This window comes from Phycodurus eques, chromosome 2 (assembly GCF_024500275.1).
Source record: "Phycodurus eques isolate BA_2022a chromosome 2, UOR_Pequ_1.1, whole genome shotgun sequence".
Classification (NCBI taxonomy): domain Eukaryota; kingdom Metazoa; phylum Chordata; class Actinopteri; order Syngnathiformes; family Syngnathidae; genus Phycodurus; species Phycodurus eques.
In genome coordinates this window covers 41,708,937-41,725,693 of record NC_084526.1, presented here as the reverse complement: position 1 = coordinate 41,725,693, position 16,757 = coordinate 41,708,937, and the positions used below count along the sequence as shown (strand labels likewise).

Here is a 16,757-nt window from a genome sequence, read left to right as displayed (position 1 = left end):
CCCCACTGGTAGCACCAAAATAGTTTTCCCTCATTAGTAACATAGTATTCCTACGAGGATGTCATGGCAAAGTTGTCCTACTACTGTGCTGAAATCTCAAGGACTAAGGACAAAGAACGCATACCATTAAGATGAATATCGAGGATATTGAATAAATGTTCAAAAGGCTTTTCATATGCTGTTGCCGCAGTTGTAGTTTCTTTCACTTTTATCCTGAAAGGAACTCACTGACAGTAGCGCTCTTATTGTGAAATGTTGACCGGAAAAGGCCGTTTCCGCAGTGAGCTTGACGCTTCGTGTCCCGTTATGTGCCACTCGGTTTAGTGCGCCGACGTGCCAAGATTGTGGGAGTTCAAAAAAAGTTGACGTCCAGGATGAAAGCAAAGAGAATGGAGTGCATCTTCCACTTGGATGCAATGGAATTCACCGATGGCGTCTGGAGGATGTTTTTCATACCGAAGTGGTGGATCTGGGTCGCTTGTTTGGCAGGTAGGTGGACGAGAAAAGAAAAAAAAAAGAGAGAGAGAGCAGGTTCACACAGTGAGTGCTCGTAAGTGGACGCTTCACTGGCTGATAGATGGACGCAGTAACTAGTTTTAAACAACTTCAACATTTTTCGATCCGAATTATCCTCTTTCAAGTTTTGTTTTCTTTTCTTTTTTCTTCTTCTTCTTCTTCCCAGAGTTCAGTGATTTTGAAAGTCTAGTGGAATTTCAGTTTTCTTAATGGCCAGTAACCTGTGTTGTAGACTGTTAAAACTAAGTCATGGGTGAATAATCCGAGTTTGGTGGTGGGGGGCAATAAAAGAGGTCTGAGTGACTGCAGCCAGGTTTATATGGTTCCCTCCCTTTGGTCATTTTGGGAGTCTTGCTGGTAGCTAAATTATGACAAGATAATCAGGACTAAACTGACAACACCAAAAAGCTAAATGACCGAATGATAACATGAAAAAAAGACACCTTGTCTTTTTGTCAGCCTCGAGTCATTCTTGGAGCTGACAAAAAGCACACAATTCTGCGAGGTTGGTTGCTTAGCGGCCTAGCAGTAAGTAGCCTGGTGGCTTTTCCCACTGGTTTGGACGTGAAGTAGACCGCTTGTCCTTTTTCTCGTCAATACATTTCCTATATTATGACTTCCTCCATTCCATTATGTTTACTGTACAAGCGCGGCAAAATCTTTTGCCAATGATTGTTTCAAATTTTGCAATACATTTTAAAACCAAGATATTCACTTAACATGTTGTGGCTATGTGCCAGCATCTATCTATACAGACGTGAACTATTTTACGGTTTAAGTCCGATTTAAGATGGCAACCTTCGCACCCCGCCTTGGGAACATTCTTAGCGCCTCTTGTAATATTGCAACAGGAACCCCCAACCCACCTCCTTCTGCTGCTTATATGTTCTCCACGGGAGGGATTTTGTTCTAAGAAAGTAATAAAGCGTGGGTTGCTCGAGCCGGTCCTTGATCCTAGCAGAATCCGTCCTCTGTGCTTTTGCAGTCGGGGATCCGTGGAAAAGGCACAAACTGTTGCCTTGGAGTCCAAAACTGCGGAACCTCTTCGGAAGGACACCGTCCGTCAACCTCTTATTTGTTTGGATTTGGGGACAATTTTGAACGGAGAGAGAAATCATTTGTTCGGGGGTCAGACGGTCGCTACTGCGAAGCTATATTAACTGTATAGATGTTCCTTTTAATTTATTTTTGGAAGCAACATCTATCCGCTGAAGCGGAAGGTGGATTGGATGGATGGATAAAAGTCATGTTGAAATTCATAATGGTCCTTATGAGTCCTGAGAACTGTGCGTGTTTCCCCGCCACATTTGCTCAGGTCGCCGCATCTGTTGCTCTTTGAAGCGGAACGGCGGAATCTCAAAACAGCGAAAGAGTAAAACAGCATGAGAATGATCATACATACCAAACATAAGCAACAAATCGACAGACTGGAAAACACCATGGAATCAGGAAAGACCACGTTCGACCGTGCCCACCCTAAAACACCTGATCCGTGGACCTCGTGTTTTCACAGGTGTTAGTGGGTGTGGATGTTTGTGTGTTTTTCTTTCACATCTTCCTCCGGGGTGTGTGGTGTTGCTCCTGAAGTGCCTCCTTCAAGCTCCTGGTCATCATTTAGACTCCAGCAGCCTGCAGCTTCACAGGCTTGAAAACAACACCAAGTGCACCTCAGCCTTGGTTTTTTTTTTTTTATCACATCAAACTGCGCATTCGCTCGGAGGGGTTTTGTTTTGCATTTCTCCGAGTGGCTTTTTTAGACGCGGCATGTTGTTATCTGTGGTCTTTTATGGAAAGCGGTTGGAGCATTTATTCGATAGCCTTGATATACAGCTCAAGGTCAAGGTCCGTGTACCACTTCATTCTTTGTCCGCACTAGTAGTCCTTACCCTCTCAAAAACCTGCACCTTTTCCCCTCCAGATTGACAACTCCTCAGTTTCCAGTAGGATATCGAACAAAGGCTCAAGCAGCATTGTTACTAATGCTACACAATAGTTTACTCGTCGTAAAAGTGGCGTTATTACTGGGAAAAAGAACATGACGAGTAAGACAACGATGTGCTAATAGTGTGGCAAATATTCGTCCTAGTGGGGACAAAGAGTGTACTAGTAGATGGACCTTAAGATGGATATCAAAGACATCGAATAACTGCTCAAACGGCCTTCCGTGGAGCTCTTCACTGTACATTTCCAGTTATTTCTTGAACCTGTGTTGTGCAAAAAAGAAAACCTCGCTGTTGTTCTCCCACAGGTCTCCTCCCGCAGCAGTGTTGTGGAGTTCACGTGTTAGTAAAGGATGAGAAGAAGTACGCGGTGTTGTTCCAGTCGGTGGTGTTGCCGTGCCAGTTCAACAGCGTGTCCACCCAAACGCCGATCGTGCAGTGGGTCTACAAGTCGTACTGCCGGGACCGCACGAGGGATTCTTTCAGCCTTTCCGACGGCCTGAGTGGAGGGTTGGGAGGAGCGGGTCACGACGTCGGGAAGAAAGCCAGCTACCTCGACTGCTCCGACAGCAGCCGCACGGTGCGAACCGTGGCCTCCGTGTCCGGATCCTCCATCACTCTGTCAGAGTACTACAAGAACAGAGATGTTTCCATCATCAACAGTAAGGACCGCGCAAATGTGTTCCCAAATCAAACTCATGCGGCGCGTGTTGTGAAAAAAGTTAGGTAGTGGTGCCTTGAGATACGAGTGACCTGACTTGGCTGTTTTTTTGTTTTGTTTTTTTTTGCTTTGACTTGCAAGCGCAAACTTGAGATACAGTACATATATGTATGTATGTATGCTGTATGGGTGCAGTGAACTCAACTGAACTCACTTCTCAATTTGTTTGTCAGTTTTTCCGTGAGTCCATTTAAGGAACGCATATTGGAACACAAGAGGTGGGGCAACACATAGACAGACAATATCACTATTATCCCTGGCATGTATTCTTTATCCATTGCAACAACAAAAAAACAACAACTAATATTATTGCAGCTTATTGAGTCGCTGGGAGGAGTGATTCTTCCTCGTTTGTCAGTATAACTGCATTATACTGCCCCCCGGTGGCCCAGGCGGGCACACCAGAAATAGCAGCACATTGAGTGAATTGAAGGATTATATCATGCATGATGCACAAGCTGTTTTATTCTTTACATTAGATTTAATTATGATGATAATAATATGTGCATGCACAAAGTGCAATATTATATTATTATAGAGTTGGTGCTATATTCATACTTAAAAAAACATTTCAACAATTTGTTGTTTTTTTTTAGGAGGCTGGAACAGACGAATGGCATTTCAGTTCATTTTAATGCGGAAAGATGATTTGAGATATGAGTGTTTTGCATGGTCACGGAACGAACGGAACTCGTATCTCAAGGCGCCACAGTGCATTGGGAAATATTTGCGCAGTGGGAATATTTTAACTGATCAAATCTCTGCCAAAACATCACGAGGATGAATATGATCACCTTTCAAATGTTTATGTTTTTCTCATAACAGCAACCTTGTAAAGTGCTCCTTTTCAAAGTCAGTAATCATGCGAAAAAACCAAAGAAACAGTCAATGGGTTTGCATTTGATGGCGTGAATGGTGTTAAGGGGGAACTAAATGGCAGTGTAAAGTGACACATATCGAAGCAGAGCTTGCCCACTGTGAGTGGCGCATGTCTGGACCGCTCTGCCCGCTTCCTTGGCAAACAGGAAAGGGAAATCAAGACTACAACCCGTTTCCTGGCTGTTGTTTTTCATGTCTGATCTCTTACAATAGAGTCGGCAGCCTCGTGTTGTCCTGTGCGGATAGTTCTCCAGCCAAAATACACCAGACGTTATTCAAAGCCGCGTTTATTCGATATCCTCGATATCCAAATTAAGGTCCAAGTACGAGAACAAGCTCTGTCCTCACCAGTGTGGCGATCCAGTGCGCTAGTACAACAGCTCCGTCTTACTAGTAACCAAGGATATCGAATAAAGGCTCCCACAGCTTTCCATAGCCGAACAACGTAAGCAAACGCATTTAGTCCGTCGCCCTTCATTCCTTTGAGCAGCGCATGATTCTTTTCCATCACTGGCATCTTGAAAAAAGTACCAACGGTTGAATGATTCTTTGGTTAATTCGACCTTTTCGTGTCTTGCAGAGGCAGACCTGCGCATCGCAGAGGTCCGGTGGGGAGACAGCGGCGTGTACACGTGCAAAGTGGTTATAGCTGATGATGTGGTCGGACAGAATGAAGCCTCTGTGGAGCTGTTGGTTCTGGGTAAGGTGCTGATACTTTCTGAGAACGAGCGTTAGTCCGCCTAGAAATGCAGCTGCCGCACTAGGATGTTGTAGCGAGTCCCATTGCCTCTTGATGTACAGTAGAAATCGCATCACACACACAAGTCACCTATTATTATTGAAGTAAAACGTTTGACAAGCCTGCTCCGGGCTTAGTAAGAAACAAATACTGTCGATACTGTTGCATAATGTGGCATTCCTCAGTGGACCGATTCATCACCAAGAGAACAATAGAACCTCACTAATAAGCTGATTTATAACGAGCAGTTTTATTTCTCTGCAACTAATGGCCTGTCGTCGTAGCAACTCTTCTCGCTCATTTTGTTTTATTGAAGCTCAGGGCTTGTTTGATTGCGCTTATTTTACGATCCTTTGTATGATTCAGTCCAGTCAATCCCAAATTTAAAAACGGAGTGGGCCATGATCGAGCCAAAAATCTACAATTTACAAGCGTAAACATTATAGTATGAATACATTAAAGCGACTTAGAGAAGAGTGACCTTAACAATCATTCACACTTGAATGATTAAAGAGATCGGAAAGTATGTAAAACAAAGCTTTCAAAATTGTGAAAAAATGAAACCGCTCTCTCCTCCCTTGAGTGCTGCGGGCGACCTGAGGGGGGGAAAATGGATGCTACTTTGTCTAGCATCTTTCTTAGACGCTCAGATAACTAAACCAAATGACTGAATAAGTCATAAATCTCTGAAAAGAAAGAAATAACTGAAATGCTGTAAAACCGTGTAAGGTAGCTCTCCAAAATTCCGTACGACATAGTGGAGTTCTCAGTCTTTTCACGCTTATCAGTTATCTTCCAACATGTACTGTATCATGTATTCATGAACAAATCTCTGAATTCACTTTACAGCGTCTTTAAAATAGTGTCACTTTTGTTGTCACTCTGTGTGAATGTGCCGCCTCTGTGTACCGTCGTTCTATTCTGTGTATTTTGTTGCACTTTACAGCGACAGCGTACTGAATTCATGGGCGAGTCCAAGCGTCACCATAGCAACCGCCGAGAGGCTCGGTCCGCTCATTCATCCTGAGGCCGAACCTTTTGTCCGCCTGCCACTCGAGGACTTATGCGTAGCGCACGTCAGCGACTCGCCAGTAGTTCCCGGCAAACATAATTGGAATCCCGTCACACGTTGAGTTGGGCCTTGCGGATCATCACAGGGTAGAAGAACACCGCAGGATGATACAGACGGCAAGATTTCACTGACTTGAGCTCAACAACCTGGACTTCAGGAAATCTGCGAGATACAACGAATCACCTTGTCTCAGTGTCGGGCTTGTGGGGCACTTCTGTTTCCATAGAAACAGAAGTTGGGGCCTCTGAGAAGGGTTAGAGGTTTCTTTGTTTTATGAGCAAAATGGGCTTGACTGGCAATAATATAGGCGTTAGTTCATGACACGGAGTGGGTAGGGGGACAGGATCGTGTAAGACAATCGATGGAGGGGCACCTAGCTCATATTGATCACTGTAAGCCTGTATGTATTGCCCACACGAACCAACAAAACACACTGGTAGGATGGCCTTTCATATTTATTTCATGTATAAAAGATAACACACACAAATGAAGATAACACAATACGTCGGGTTTGTACCTGAAAACAAACACATTGATTCCTATATAGACTACTTAGAACAGTATTGTATTCGACAGTTTGAAGATCAGGACAAATTAAGTTCACCTGTAAAGGTTAGACTGCATTTTAAGTCAAATTCCACCTGAAAGCCCAACAAGGACTTAAACACCACAATCGCAAAATCCTAACGTCATTCAAAGAAAGGTCTTTCGATTGATCTTGAAGCCTCCCAAGTTTCAAGATGTTTCCACACAGCCTGACTGCCACCCATGATATTTGCCGCTACGCATGTCATAATACCCACTGCGGCCCTCATCACTTCAACGATATCGTCACAAATCAAACGATCAATCTGCTTCGATCACATTTCGATTTCATCCGTTTTGAAATGAGAGTGAATGGTGCATGCTGATCCTCTTTCACCGCCTACCTGATACACTCACATTCTTTATCTGTGCCCAGCCGCATAATTTACACCTGTACACACTGATGTGATCCAATAGAAAAGATGCCTTTACAAATATATTAATGGTCATTTTTATCAACAGTAGCAAACCAAAGGGCACACACTAATCTGAACAAAAGTGGGAATTGGAAGATTTTTTTTCATGGAATGTTTCTTTTTTTTTTTTATGTTAGTCAGTTGTTGTCGTGAAATATTGCTTTAAAAATGCTCTCATTATTCTGGCCTTTCGCAAACAGGAAAAGTTTAGCCTGATATCATGTCAGACAGTGAGAAAACAAACAAACAAAAAAAAGCACGTGTTTTTATATAGTGTATGAAAACATCTGCTTTCAGCTGTGGTTGTAGAATGCAGTCAGACATACGTAAATGCAGAAACATTTGACATTTTATAGTTAACACAAGGAAACGATAACCAAATCATATCAAAATAATGAAAAATATGTTTTTTTCAATATGAAAAAAAACCTATATGTATGAATTAAAAGACTATATAATTCCATCCATCCATTTTCAACACCGCTTATCCTGGTTAGGGTCGCGGGACGCTGGAGCCTATCCCAGCCGACTTCGGGCGAAAGGCGGACTACACCCTGAACTGGTCGCCAGTCAGTCGCAGGGCACATATAGACACGGACAACCCTTCCCACTCACATTCACATTCACATTCACATTCACACCGTCACTGAGTGGGAACTGAACCCACGCTGCCTGCACCAAAGTCAGGCGAGTGTACCACTACACCATCAGTGACTACTATGTAATTTAACAGCAAATACAAACAATCTAAATTCGCTTTCTAAATTGCTGACAGCTTTCAAAATGGATCCCCAAGGTGAGGACAGGTGTACCTAATAAGGTGGCCAGTGATTGCTGATATTTCTCATTGTCTTGATGCATGTTGCCGCACCAATAACTTCCTTTGATGCAGTACTCTTGGTTACACCCACTCCATTCCCTTTCCTCTCCTCCTTCACCTGTGCTCTGTCTCTCACCAGGTTTCTCAGGTGTGCCTGAAGATTTGCTTCCTGACTTTGAATGGAAGATTATGCCAGGTAGGGGAATAATGTATCCCCACCCTCACCTGCTTCCTTTCACTTATACTAACACTAACTATGCACTAACTGTATATCTCTGCTTACATTAACTGAGCAAAAAAAAAATGTTATGGATTGGTCATAGCTATACGAAATCATTGCAGAAACATCTTGAATAAACTCATGTGAACACACATCAGCGTTCAATTTTCGCAGTCTCTGCGGATTTTTAAATCGTACATTTCTAATTTTATCTCTCCATTTATTTTATTTATTTTTTTGCTATATCGCAGGATTTTGGAGTCACCTTTTTCACACGGACCAGTGTTACTGCATACTCGCGTAGCTCTCTGCTCAAGCCAGGAGGAAAGAGTGTGTAACAGAATAGTAAATAAAACAGAAGGTCCAAAGTTTGGGATGATTTCACCCTTAAAGCAGAACTAAACCGTAGATGTCAAAACGTCTTGTTATATTGTAAATAGGCATATCGTCTTTCACGTTTAATCTTGTTTACTTAAATCTACTAAGTACTGAATTTATTCTTCAAAAAAAAAAAGAAATAGAAATGTTTAAAACACCTTCTACTCGCCTACGGGGGCCACCATTTTTACATAATTATGTGTGCAAAAATTATTATTGGCTGACAGGCTGCCTCTAGTGGTATGCAAAGGAATCACTGAATGAAATACAAATACAATTGACGTTTGTAGCAATGCAAATAGCCTGTTTAAACTGGTGCTTTTAAATCCAGTACAGTGCTTTTTTTTTACTTTTTAAGCGCAGCACATATTTTAAGTACATTTCAGATCTATATCATTTTTAGTACAATACATTTCCATTTAATCTTTAAAAAGTGGTGTCAAAGTACAATTTTGAGGTCTGTTTAACGCCCCCCGTGATTCCGCTCCCGGCTTTTGGCGCCCAGCTCCCAGATGAGCTGTGTTGGGAAACAGCTATTATGGTCATTCAAGCTATATTTATGTTTGTGGTGTGCGTGCTATCTCGTTGTTTGAAATAAGTACAAAATTAGTCATCTACAGGGATGGACATTTATTTATGTGACATCACGTTCCCCTTACATATGAAATCATCATAGTGTGCTGCTGGTGGAAGAATGTATCGATGTGTCTGACAACATGACATGGACTAATTCGGTCATGCAAAAAAAGGTTACTGGAATCTTATCTTTGGAAGGGATGTGTGCGGTAATGTTTGTTAATGAGATCCCATTACAAACGGATTTGTTGATACAGCAGCGTGAACTATTCCTTTCCTTCCTGTCGCCAAAACAGGTTTCCTCTCTGCGCATGCGTGCCTTTCGAGAGATATCGTTGTCCTTGCTTTCACATAGTTTGAACGTCTTTATCTGAGTCTTTATCCTTCCCATTCTGACGTTGTGTCTACGTGGAGTTCATCCGCTTGCTGAATGAAAGTGGAATCATCAGCACTCACATTTGTTTGGTATTGAACGTTTGTTTGTTTGTTGGTTTTTTTAACGCAACTGGTTGTTTCTCTCGCACCCGCTTTCCTTGAGCGAGACCCCCCACACGCCGGGCTTAATTAGCCCCCGCCCCCTTGCTCCACTGTGCGCCACGAACAGTGTGTGTTTGCTGTGTCCACAACCATAAAAGATGCTTATTATTCCTCTGGAGATCAAACGAACAATGTGTCGGTCCACTGTTGTCTTAAAGAGGATGTATTGTGGACAATTCTGTTGACTTTTTAATTTCACTTCCGGACCTGCAACATACTGTGTGATGCATGGACAATGTACAGTATGTAAATGTTTATGAAATGAAAAGGTCTCAATCAAATGCTGAATACTGTCCACCTCTTATTGGAATTTTGTCTCGTTTGTGTCTGTGCTCATTTCTTTGTTTATTCTCTTCCAGAGTGGGTTTTTGTGGCTGCTGTGGCATTGGGCAGTTTGTTATTCCTTCTGTTGGTTGGCGTGTGTTGGTGTCAGTGTTGTCCTCACTCCTGCTGCTGCTACGTGAGCTGCTGCTGCTGCCCGGACACATGCTGCTGCCCCAAGCATTGTGAGAAGTCACACACAAATCGAGTCAACGCAGCACAATATGGACAGCTGCTTGAGCATTGATTCAACATCATTTGTATCTAGTTCACTCGATAAGAGCAAAAACTCAAACCACTCACATTGTGTCTTGGTTTTCTAGTGTACGAGGCAGGTAAAGGTGTCAAGACGGGAAGCTCCACCCTGCAGACGCCCGCGTACCCGCCATACTTTGTTTCTGGCGTACCAGCAATGGTACCCATTGCTCCCCCGTCCCTGGTGGAACAGATGTCATCTGTCCCCCATTCAGATGGTAGTCTACTCACAGCGGGTAAGTCCAACTCACTTCTGGCTCAATATAGGATTAGCAGTACTCACGAAAAGTTAGGGTTATTGAAATTTCACATTGAAAAGTCGGATGTGCATTCAGGTTCACCTGTAAAGCTTGTAGTGTATTTGAGGCTCATCGTGAAATTTCAGAAAAAGAGCACCGTACCTGTAACTTTTTGTGAGTAGTGCGATTCAATGCTAATTCAACCACAGCTAATAACATTGAAGACAAGCAAAGGCATCAAGCACCGTGTCTCCTATAGAAAAAGAAACAAAAGCTCCCAGTGCTGATGGGATCCAGTGTTTATGTCCAGTTCCAGTACATGCTTTAGGTGCTCCCTACCGCTTGCCGTCACCTCAGGACCAGGACTCTCTCAGGGTTCTACAGTATGTAGAGAACCAACTGGCTCACTTCAACCCTGCCAGGTCCACCAGCCACCAGTGTAAGCTTCAGAAACCTGTCCATGTGCAATCAAGAGACCCTTCAGCATGCTCATGTCATCCTTGGATACCGCATGCTGGAATACTCATTTTAGTATTACTTATTAGTCTTTGCATGTTTCTCTGGATTCAAAAATTCTGCCTCTTCGATAATTCTGATATCCAAACTTGTATGTTTGCTTGGCTGGCGGACTATTTTTAACGTCGCTCCCTCAAATACGTTTAAGCTCTCACACTTTCTCGCTCTCTCTCTCTGATGTTCATCTATTGAATCAAATCTAAAGTGTGCTATTGCAGTTGTGCGAATTCATCCCTCTATTCATTTGTACCAATCCAGCCTGTGGCGTGTCCGAACTGAGTTCCCTCCACGAGGGAGAAACCGCTTTTCGCCAGACATTTCGAAAGGTCCAGAAGAAAGCACTTCCGCCCATTCCGGATGGCGATCCTCAACCCGAACCGAGACGATACCGCGACAACCGCAGCCCGGAGCCGCAGCGCTTCCGTGACAACCCCCCTTCTTCACCAGAGCGTTATCGCCAGGACCCTGAGTCGGAACCCCGTCACTGTGCGGAGGACTCCCTCCTGCCGCGCCGCTACAGTGACGACCCTCCTTCCTCTTCCCAGTCTCGAAGGCACATACGTGAGGCACGGCAACAGAACCGCAGTGAAGAGAACCGCCACAACAGGTATGGCTAGGCAAACCGAAATCTTATAGTCTACTCAAATGAAGTCAGGGATAGGCTTGCAGGTGCAATTTCAGGAACTTCAATCCCAGAGTAATCGAGTCTGTAATTGCCTCTAAATGCCGCAAGATGGCGGAAAACGACTTTTTTCAATTACACAAGGCTACGGCCTGACTAAATGAATATCCTCCCCTCACTTCAGTTTGTGACCACGCTCGTAAATCAAAACACTCTTATCTCAAGTCATCTTTCCCCATTTCAATTAATGGTGAGAAATAGCACTCTATAATACTGTCATTTATAAAAACATACACTAATGAAAATGAAATAGAACGTAAAAAAAAAAAAAAAAAATTGTTTTTGTAACACCTTTTTTGCTTCAATTCAATGGACATTGTGCTGCTCCTTCTGGTGTATGCGCCCTGGCCCCCTTATACCGACATGCAGATATACAGTAGAGGAAGATGGTCAGTCCTCAGTAAGCTGCACTAGTATTAGTCGTTCTTCCCAGAGGATAAAAGAATATATGCTCTCCAGTTTGTGTTCAAATATCCGTTGTTTAAACGGTTATAACAACGCCACATCGATGCCATCCGTTAGCTAGCTGTCAATGGCGTTTCCCGTTATGTGTTAGCATTAAGCTAGCGGACTCAAACGCGCAATCACAATGTGATTGTTCTAAAGACACAACATGTAATTCTCTATTTATGTTGATAGTAGTTTGACATTAAACTTCAACTGGCAGTGGCATTAAGCAGCTTGAAGCCTCTTTTCCATCGGCCAAACTGCTGCTTGGTGTGATGTGAGGTAAGTTCCACACCACCATACGTTGCTCATGACTCAGGTTTTTGCTCTCAAGTGAAAGCAAAGCACCGGCCGAACGACAGCTCGTATCTCGAAAAACGCCCCAAAAAAAGTCAGGTCTGCACTGTACTCACCTCCTTTTTTTGTCCTGCCTTGTCACGTTCTTGTATTTTGCAGGTGGAACCCTCGATCGGAACATCTGGAAAGAAAAACCTACCACACTGCGGGACGGACTGGCTCACTGGATGAACTGGAAGAGTTCGCTGCTACCTACAAGCAAAGAGGACGCAGACAGGCAGAGAACAGGGACGACGAAGACGACGAGCCAGAGCATCGGGAGTTCAGACGATATCCTTCACATCGGCACGGTCCACCGCAGCACCGCTACGACGATCCCAACGAGCTCAGAGACTGCGGTGACCATGAAGACCGACCCAGAAGAAAGAAGAAACGTGAACATAACATAAGTCCACTTCCATCCCCTAAAAAGGGGCGGGGCACCAGGGTAAATGGGCGTTCTGCCTCACCCCCTCCCATTGGGAGTCCATCATCAACTTCTTCTCAAGAAAAAGACTACGACAGCGCATTCCTGAACAGCCTTTTGGAGCGTAAAGCTAAGTTACGAGGAGTCAACCAGGGGAAGCGGGGCGCCCGGGGAGAGGACGATTCAGACACACCCTCGAAGGGAAGCTCGAAAAAGAGCAGTGGGGAGTCCGGCCGGCACTGTAGCAGGTCACCTAGCAACAGGCCCGAAGCTGATTCACTGGCCCTTTACTCGGATACAGAGCGAAGCCGCAATGACGGGCCCTCTCCGCGGCCACTCCCAGCACGCACCCGCTCTCCACAACCTTCCGCTCCTTCCCCGCTCAATCGCCGTGGGGAGACCAGGGACAAGGCTCGGAAAGTGGTGAGTTATAGCTGCTCGGGCTGGATGCGGACGATGCTAACCGGCGGATCAGCAGTATAGAAACATGACAGTGAACCCCTGTTCCCTAAACTAAGACTCTTTCGCTTGCTTGCACTGTTCTCCAAGTACGAGGCAAAGCGCGCTCGCTTCGAGCTGCTTAATTGTCACTCCCAGTCGAAGTTTACAGTAAAACTGACCAGAATGTTAAATTAAACCATATCATTTCGTCTAACAAAGGTCCTCTATCTTACTGCTAATAGATCACGTGACACACCATATACAGTAAGGGCAAACGGAAATTAGCATAGATGTTACATTGATTATTAACCTTCAAACAACTGCTAATTAAGGAGTCGCAACACATCAACAGAATACGACATACAAGGCTCTCTGTTCTGTTGGAGCAATGACTTTTGCTGGAGATTAGTTCTTCCTGCTCTTAATTACTTGTTGCATGCTTTCAGGAGATAACAGTGCCGCCCGGCATTTTGTGGCACAGCGGGATATTACACTCAAGGCACGCGACACTAAATTAGGATTTGGACGTACACTGTAAAAACACACCAAAAATAGTCGCTTCAAAATGGGCGAATTAGATGGGGCTCAAAGAATTAACTGCGATATATATATATGTATCCACTTTAGTGTCAATTTTGTTTGGTTGTGTGCTGTTCGAATTTGTTTTGATATAAAATACATGCCTGGGCTCAATAGAGATGGGTAAACACCGGTCTACATTATAAGAGGAATGTATAATGGTGAAACTTGTCACGTCTAATTGGATTCTTTTGAGTTTTTTTAGTCGCGTTTCCTCAAATGGTATTGCTGAAATAGCATAGAATATGTCGCTCTTTTCAGTGTATAATGACTTTTTTACCTTTGACAGGTCAGATTCGCATGCTACCAGGATGAAAACTAGGTAGAATTTTGTGCTCTGCATCCAACGCCCCCACCTTCACTAACATCTACCCCCTTACAATATTGGGCAAAACGCTCTTCAACATCCAAAGTGCCACTCCAAATTGTATATTTACCAAGTTTGGGCAGCTTTGAATGATGATGTCATAAGTTGAAGCGTTGTTGGTCCCAGGTTCTGCTTCACCACTCTAACAATGTGTGGCCTCACCTGGGAACGTCTTCATTTATAGTGACATTTTAATTGTTTTATTTTGTTATCCTCAGCAGGGGACTCTTCTCAGCCGGGATTCCCTTATCGTGTGATTGGCTGGAAGAGCCTCGGCGCTTGGAAGGGGGCGGACCGTCCGACCATGTGATTCAATGGGCGCTCCAGTATGTGTGAGCTGATAATAGGCTCACTGTAACTGGTACACTTGAATGGAGACACGGATGACACGCGGATAAACTAAACTGCCGATGTCATTGGTGCTTCGTTATGTGTCACTGGTCGCCAAGCAAATGTCTCAGCTGGACTGATGTGGGCTTGGTGCGTGACCTGGAATGTCCCTCCTGGCAGGACCGCGCCACCTCCCCTTCCTCCCTTTTAAAAGGGGATGGAAACCAGTGACTGTAGCTTTATGCCTCCTCCACAATGAGTGCTTTCATTTCTGTTTGATGAGACAAAAAACAATAAAAAAAAAAAAGAGTGGAGAGTATATGACAACAATATGGTAGACTATCAATCACAGAGGTTTAAAACATTTTTTTTTTTTCCAATTTAAAAATCAATACATGGAGTACACAATAAACAAAAACAAGAATAAATGTACAGCAAATAGCGAAAATCCACATAATAGCATTGATGCCCCCAAAAGATTTCCAATTGCCAAAAGACACCACAATATGGCAGAAAAGCACTTTTTTATTATTATTATTATTATTATTATTATTAGACAAGGCTATGGCCTGACTAAATGAAGTTCCTTCCGTCACGTCAACATAGTCCCTTGGCACCAAGATAGCGAAGTCTATCTGTGCCATTTAAGTTTGAATAGGAATTTCTAACACTTTTTTTAACCATCAAATTTCTAACACTGAAATTTTCAACCCGGAAATAAAATTCAGATACAAAAATGTTAACGTCTTAAATTCGAATTCAAACTCAGATGGCAGAAAAATACTACAATATATACCTGTGCCACCTATATTAGACTTTTTTTTTTTTTTTTTTTTTTTTACACTGAATTTTTAGATGGTAAAACAATTCTGTGTTAGATCTTATGGTATTTTTGTGGCATCTGGCTTTCATCAGTGTTCGTAATTTCATTAATTGAATTGATTTAAAAAATCAGCATCTTAAATTCACATTCAAACTCAGATGGCACAAAAATACCAGAAGATCTACAGTATCTGTGGCACCTGAATTGGAATTTTTGTTTTACCTTAACATTTTTTACTCTGAGGTTTTTTTTACCATCAAAGTTGAAGCATTGAAAATTTGTACTCTAAATAAAATTCTCTGTGCTAAAAAAATCAGTCTTAAATTCTGTTTTGAATTTGAATTCAAACTCAGATGGAAACAAAATACCAGAGGGTGTACTGGTATTTCTGTTTTGTCCACAAAATCTCTTGAGGGTTAAAAAAAACAAAAACAATCAGTGTTATATCTTGTATTTTTGTGCCATCTGATTGAGAATTTGAATTTAAGTTGTTGAATTGTAAAGATTTATTTTCATCAGTGTTAGAAATTTGATTGTTAAAAAAAAAAAAAAATACAAAATCTGCGAAAAAAATAAAATGTCTTAAATTCGGATTCAATATCATATGGCACAAAAAATACCATACTGACTTTTTGAGTGATAAAAAAATTCAGTGTTAGAAATTGAAACTCAGATGGCACATACAGTATATACTTCCCTACCAAGATGCCACAAGATGACACCAAAACAATATTTTTTTATATTAGACATGGCTTTGGCCTGGACACAAAAACACAATAACAGGACAGATTCCATATTCCAAAAAAATCAGCAAAACATGGATATGCGGGTAACACTGTTTCACCCAATAAGGAAATCTGCGCAATTTGAACCTGGAAGTTAACATGGATAGGGAGCTAAATTAACAATGTTCAATAATTTGTGACCTTGATCGCAAGCCTTCATTGGATTTGTTTATCTTTAAATCAACCATACTCGTAACAACGCAGTCGTTTAAACGGCAAAGAAACACAAATTAGTTCACCAGTCAGGTGACTTTAGGAGTTTGTTCTCCATCCAAATGCGTGCAAGGTGAAGGTAACACTGTTTTGAGATGCACATGCGATGCATTAACGCCAGTCTAGTAAGGGTTTGGACTAACACTGCTGCCTGTTCTCTGACACAACAGGACCCACATTTAATTCACCCTGTACAGTGTGATTATTTTGTTGTAAGTCCCTATTAATCAAACTATACATGATGTACTGACCCTCTGTGTAAGTGGAGCTTCAGTCGCCATTAAAAGCTGTGAAATGTGGGACTCGAGGTTTTCCTTTGTTTTGTAAAACATTGACAATACAGAACGTGACATTTTTCAGAATATATGTTCACAATGTGCATCCAGTAACAGGTACAGTATTTATGTGTTTTTTTGTTTTGTTTTGTTTTTTTAAAAAGGGAGAGTATGTCGTCATATGAATATGAAATCTTTGTTTCACCTAGTTTTCTCTCTTGGGTGAATAAATGTCAACTTGTTATCAGTCAAGTATACAAAGGCCCATGTACTAGTAATAGCGCGTTGTCCTCACTAGTCAGATAATTCAGCGCACTAGTAT

The 16,757-nt window shown here is 42.6% G+C and overlaps 1 protein-coding gene across 4 annotated transcripts; it reads left to right on the top strand.

Annotated features, from left to right (window-relative positions):
* The first annotated feature begins 319 nt into the window (after window positions 1–319).
* Window positions 320–16,446, top strand: LOC133399306 (immunoglobulin-like domain-containing receptor 2). 4 transcript variants are annotated; one of them, XM_061670766.1, is made up of 10 exons: window positions 320–489; window positions 2,765–3,118; window positions 4,637–4,756; window positions 7,828–7,884; window positions 9,759–9,905; window positions 10,044–10,211; window positions 10,525–10,653; window positions 10,989–11,337; window positions 12,316–13,045; window positions 14,228–16,446. In XM_061670766.1, exons 1-10 carry the CDS (start codon window positions 375–377, stop codon window positions 14,264–14,266), a joined length of 2,208 nt encoding a protein of 735 aa, XP_061526750.1. In that variant the 5' UTR covers window positions 320–374; the 3' UTR covers window positions 14,267–16,446. The 4 variants fall into 4 exon arrangements, with proteins under 4 accessions (XP_061526750.1, XP_061526749.1, XP_061526751.1 ...); XM_061670765.1 differs by having other exon boundaries at window positions 10,474–10,653; XM_061670767.1 differs by lacking the exon at window positions 7,828–7,884 and having other exon boundaries at window positions 10,474–10,653.
* The last annotated feature ends 311 nt before the right edge of the window (window positions 16,447–16,757 follow it).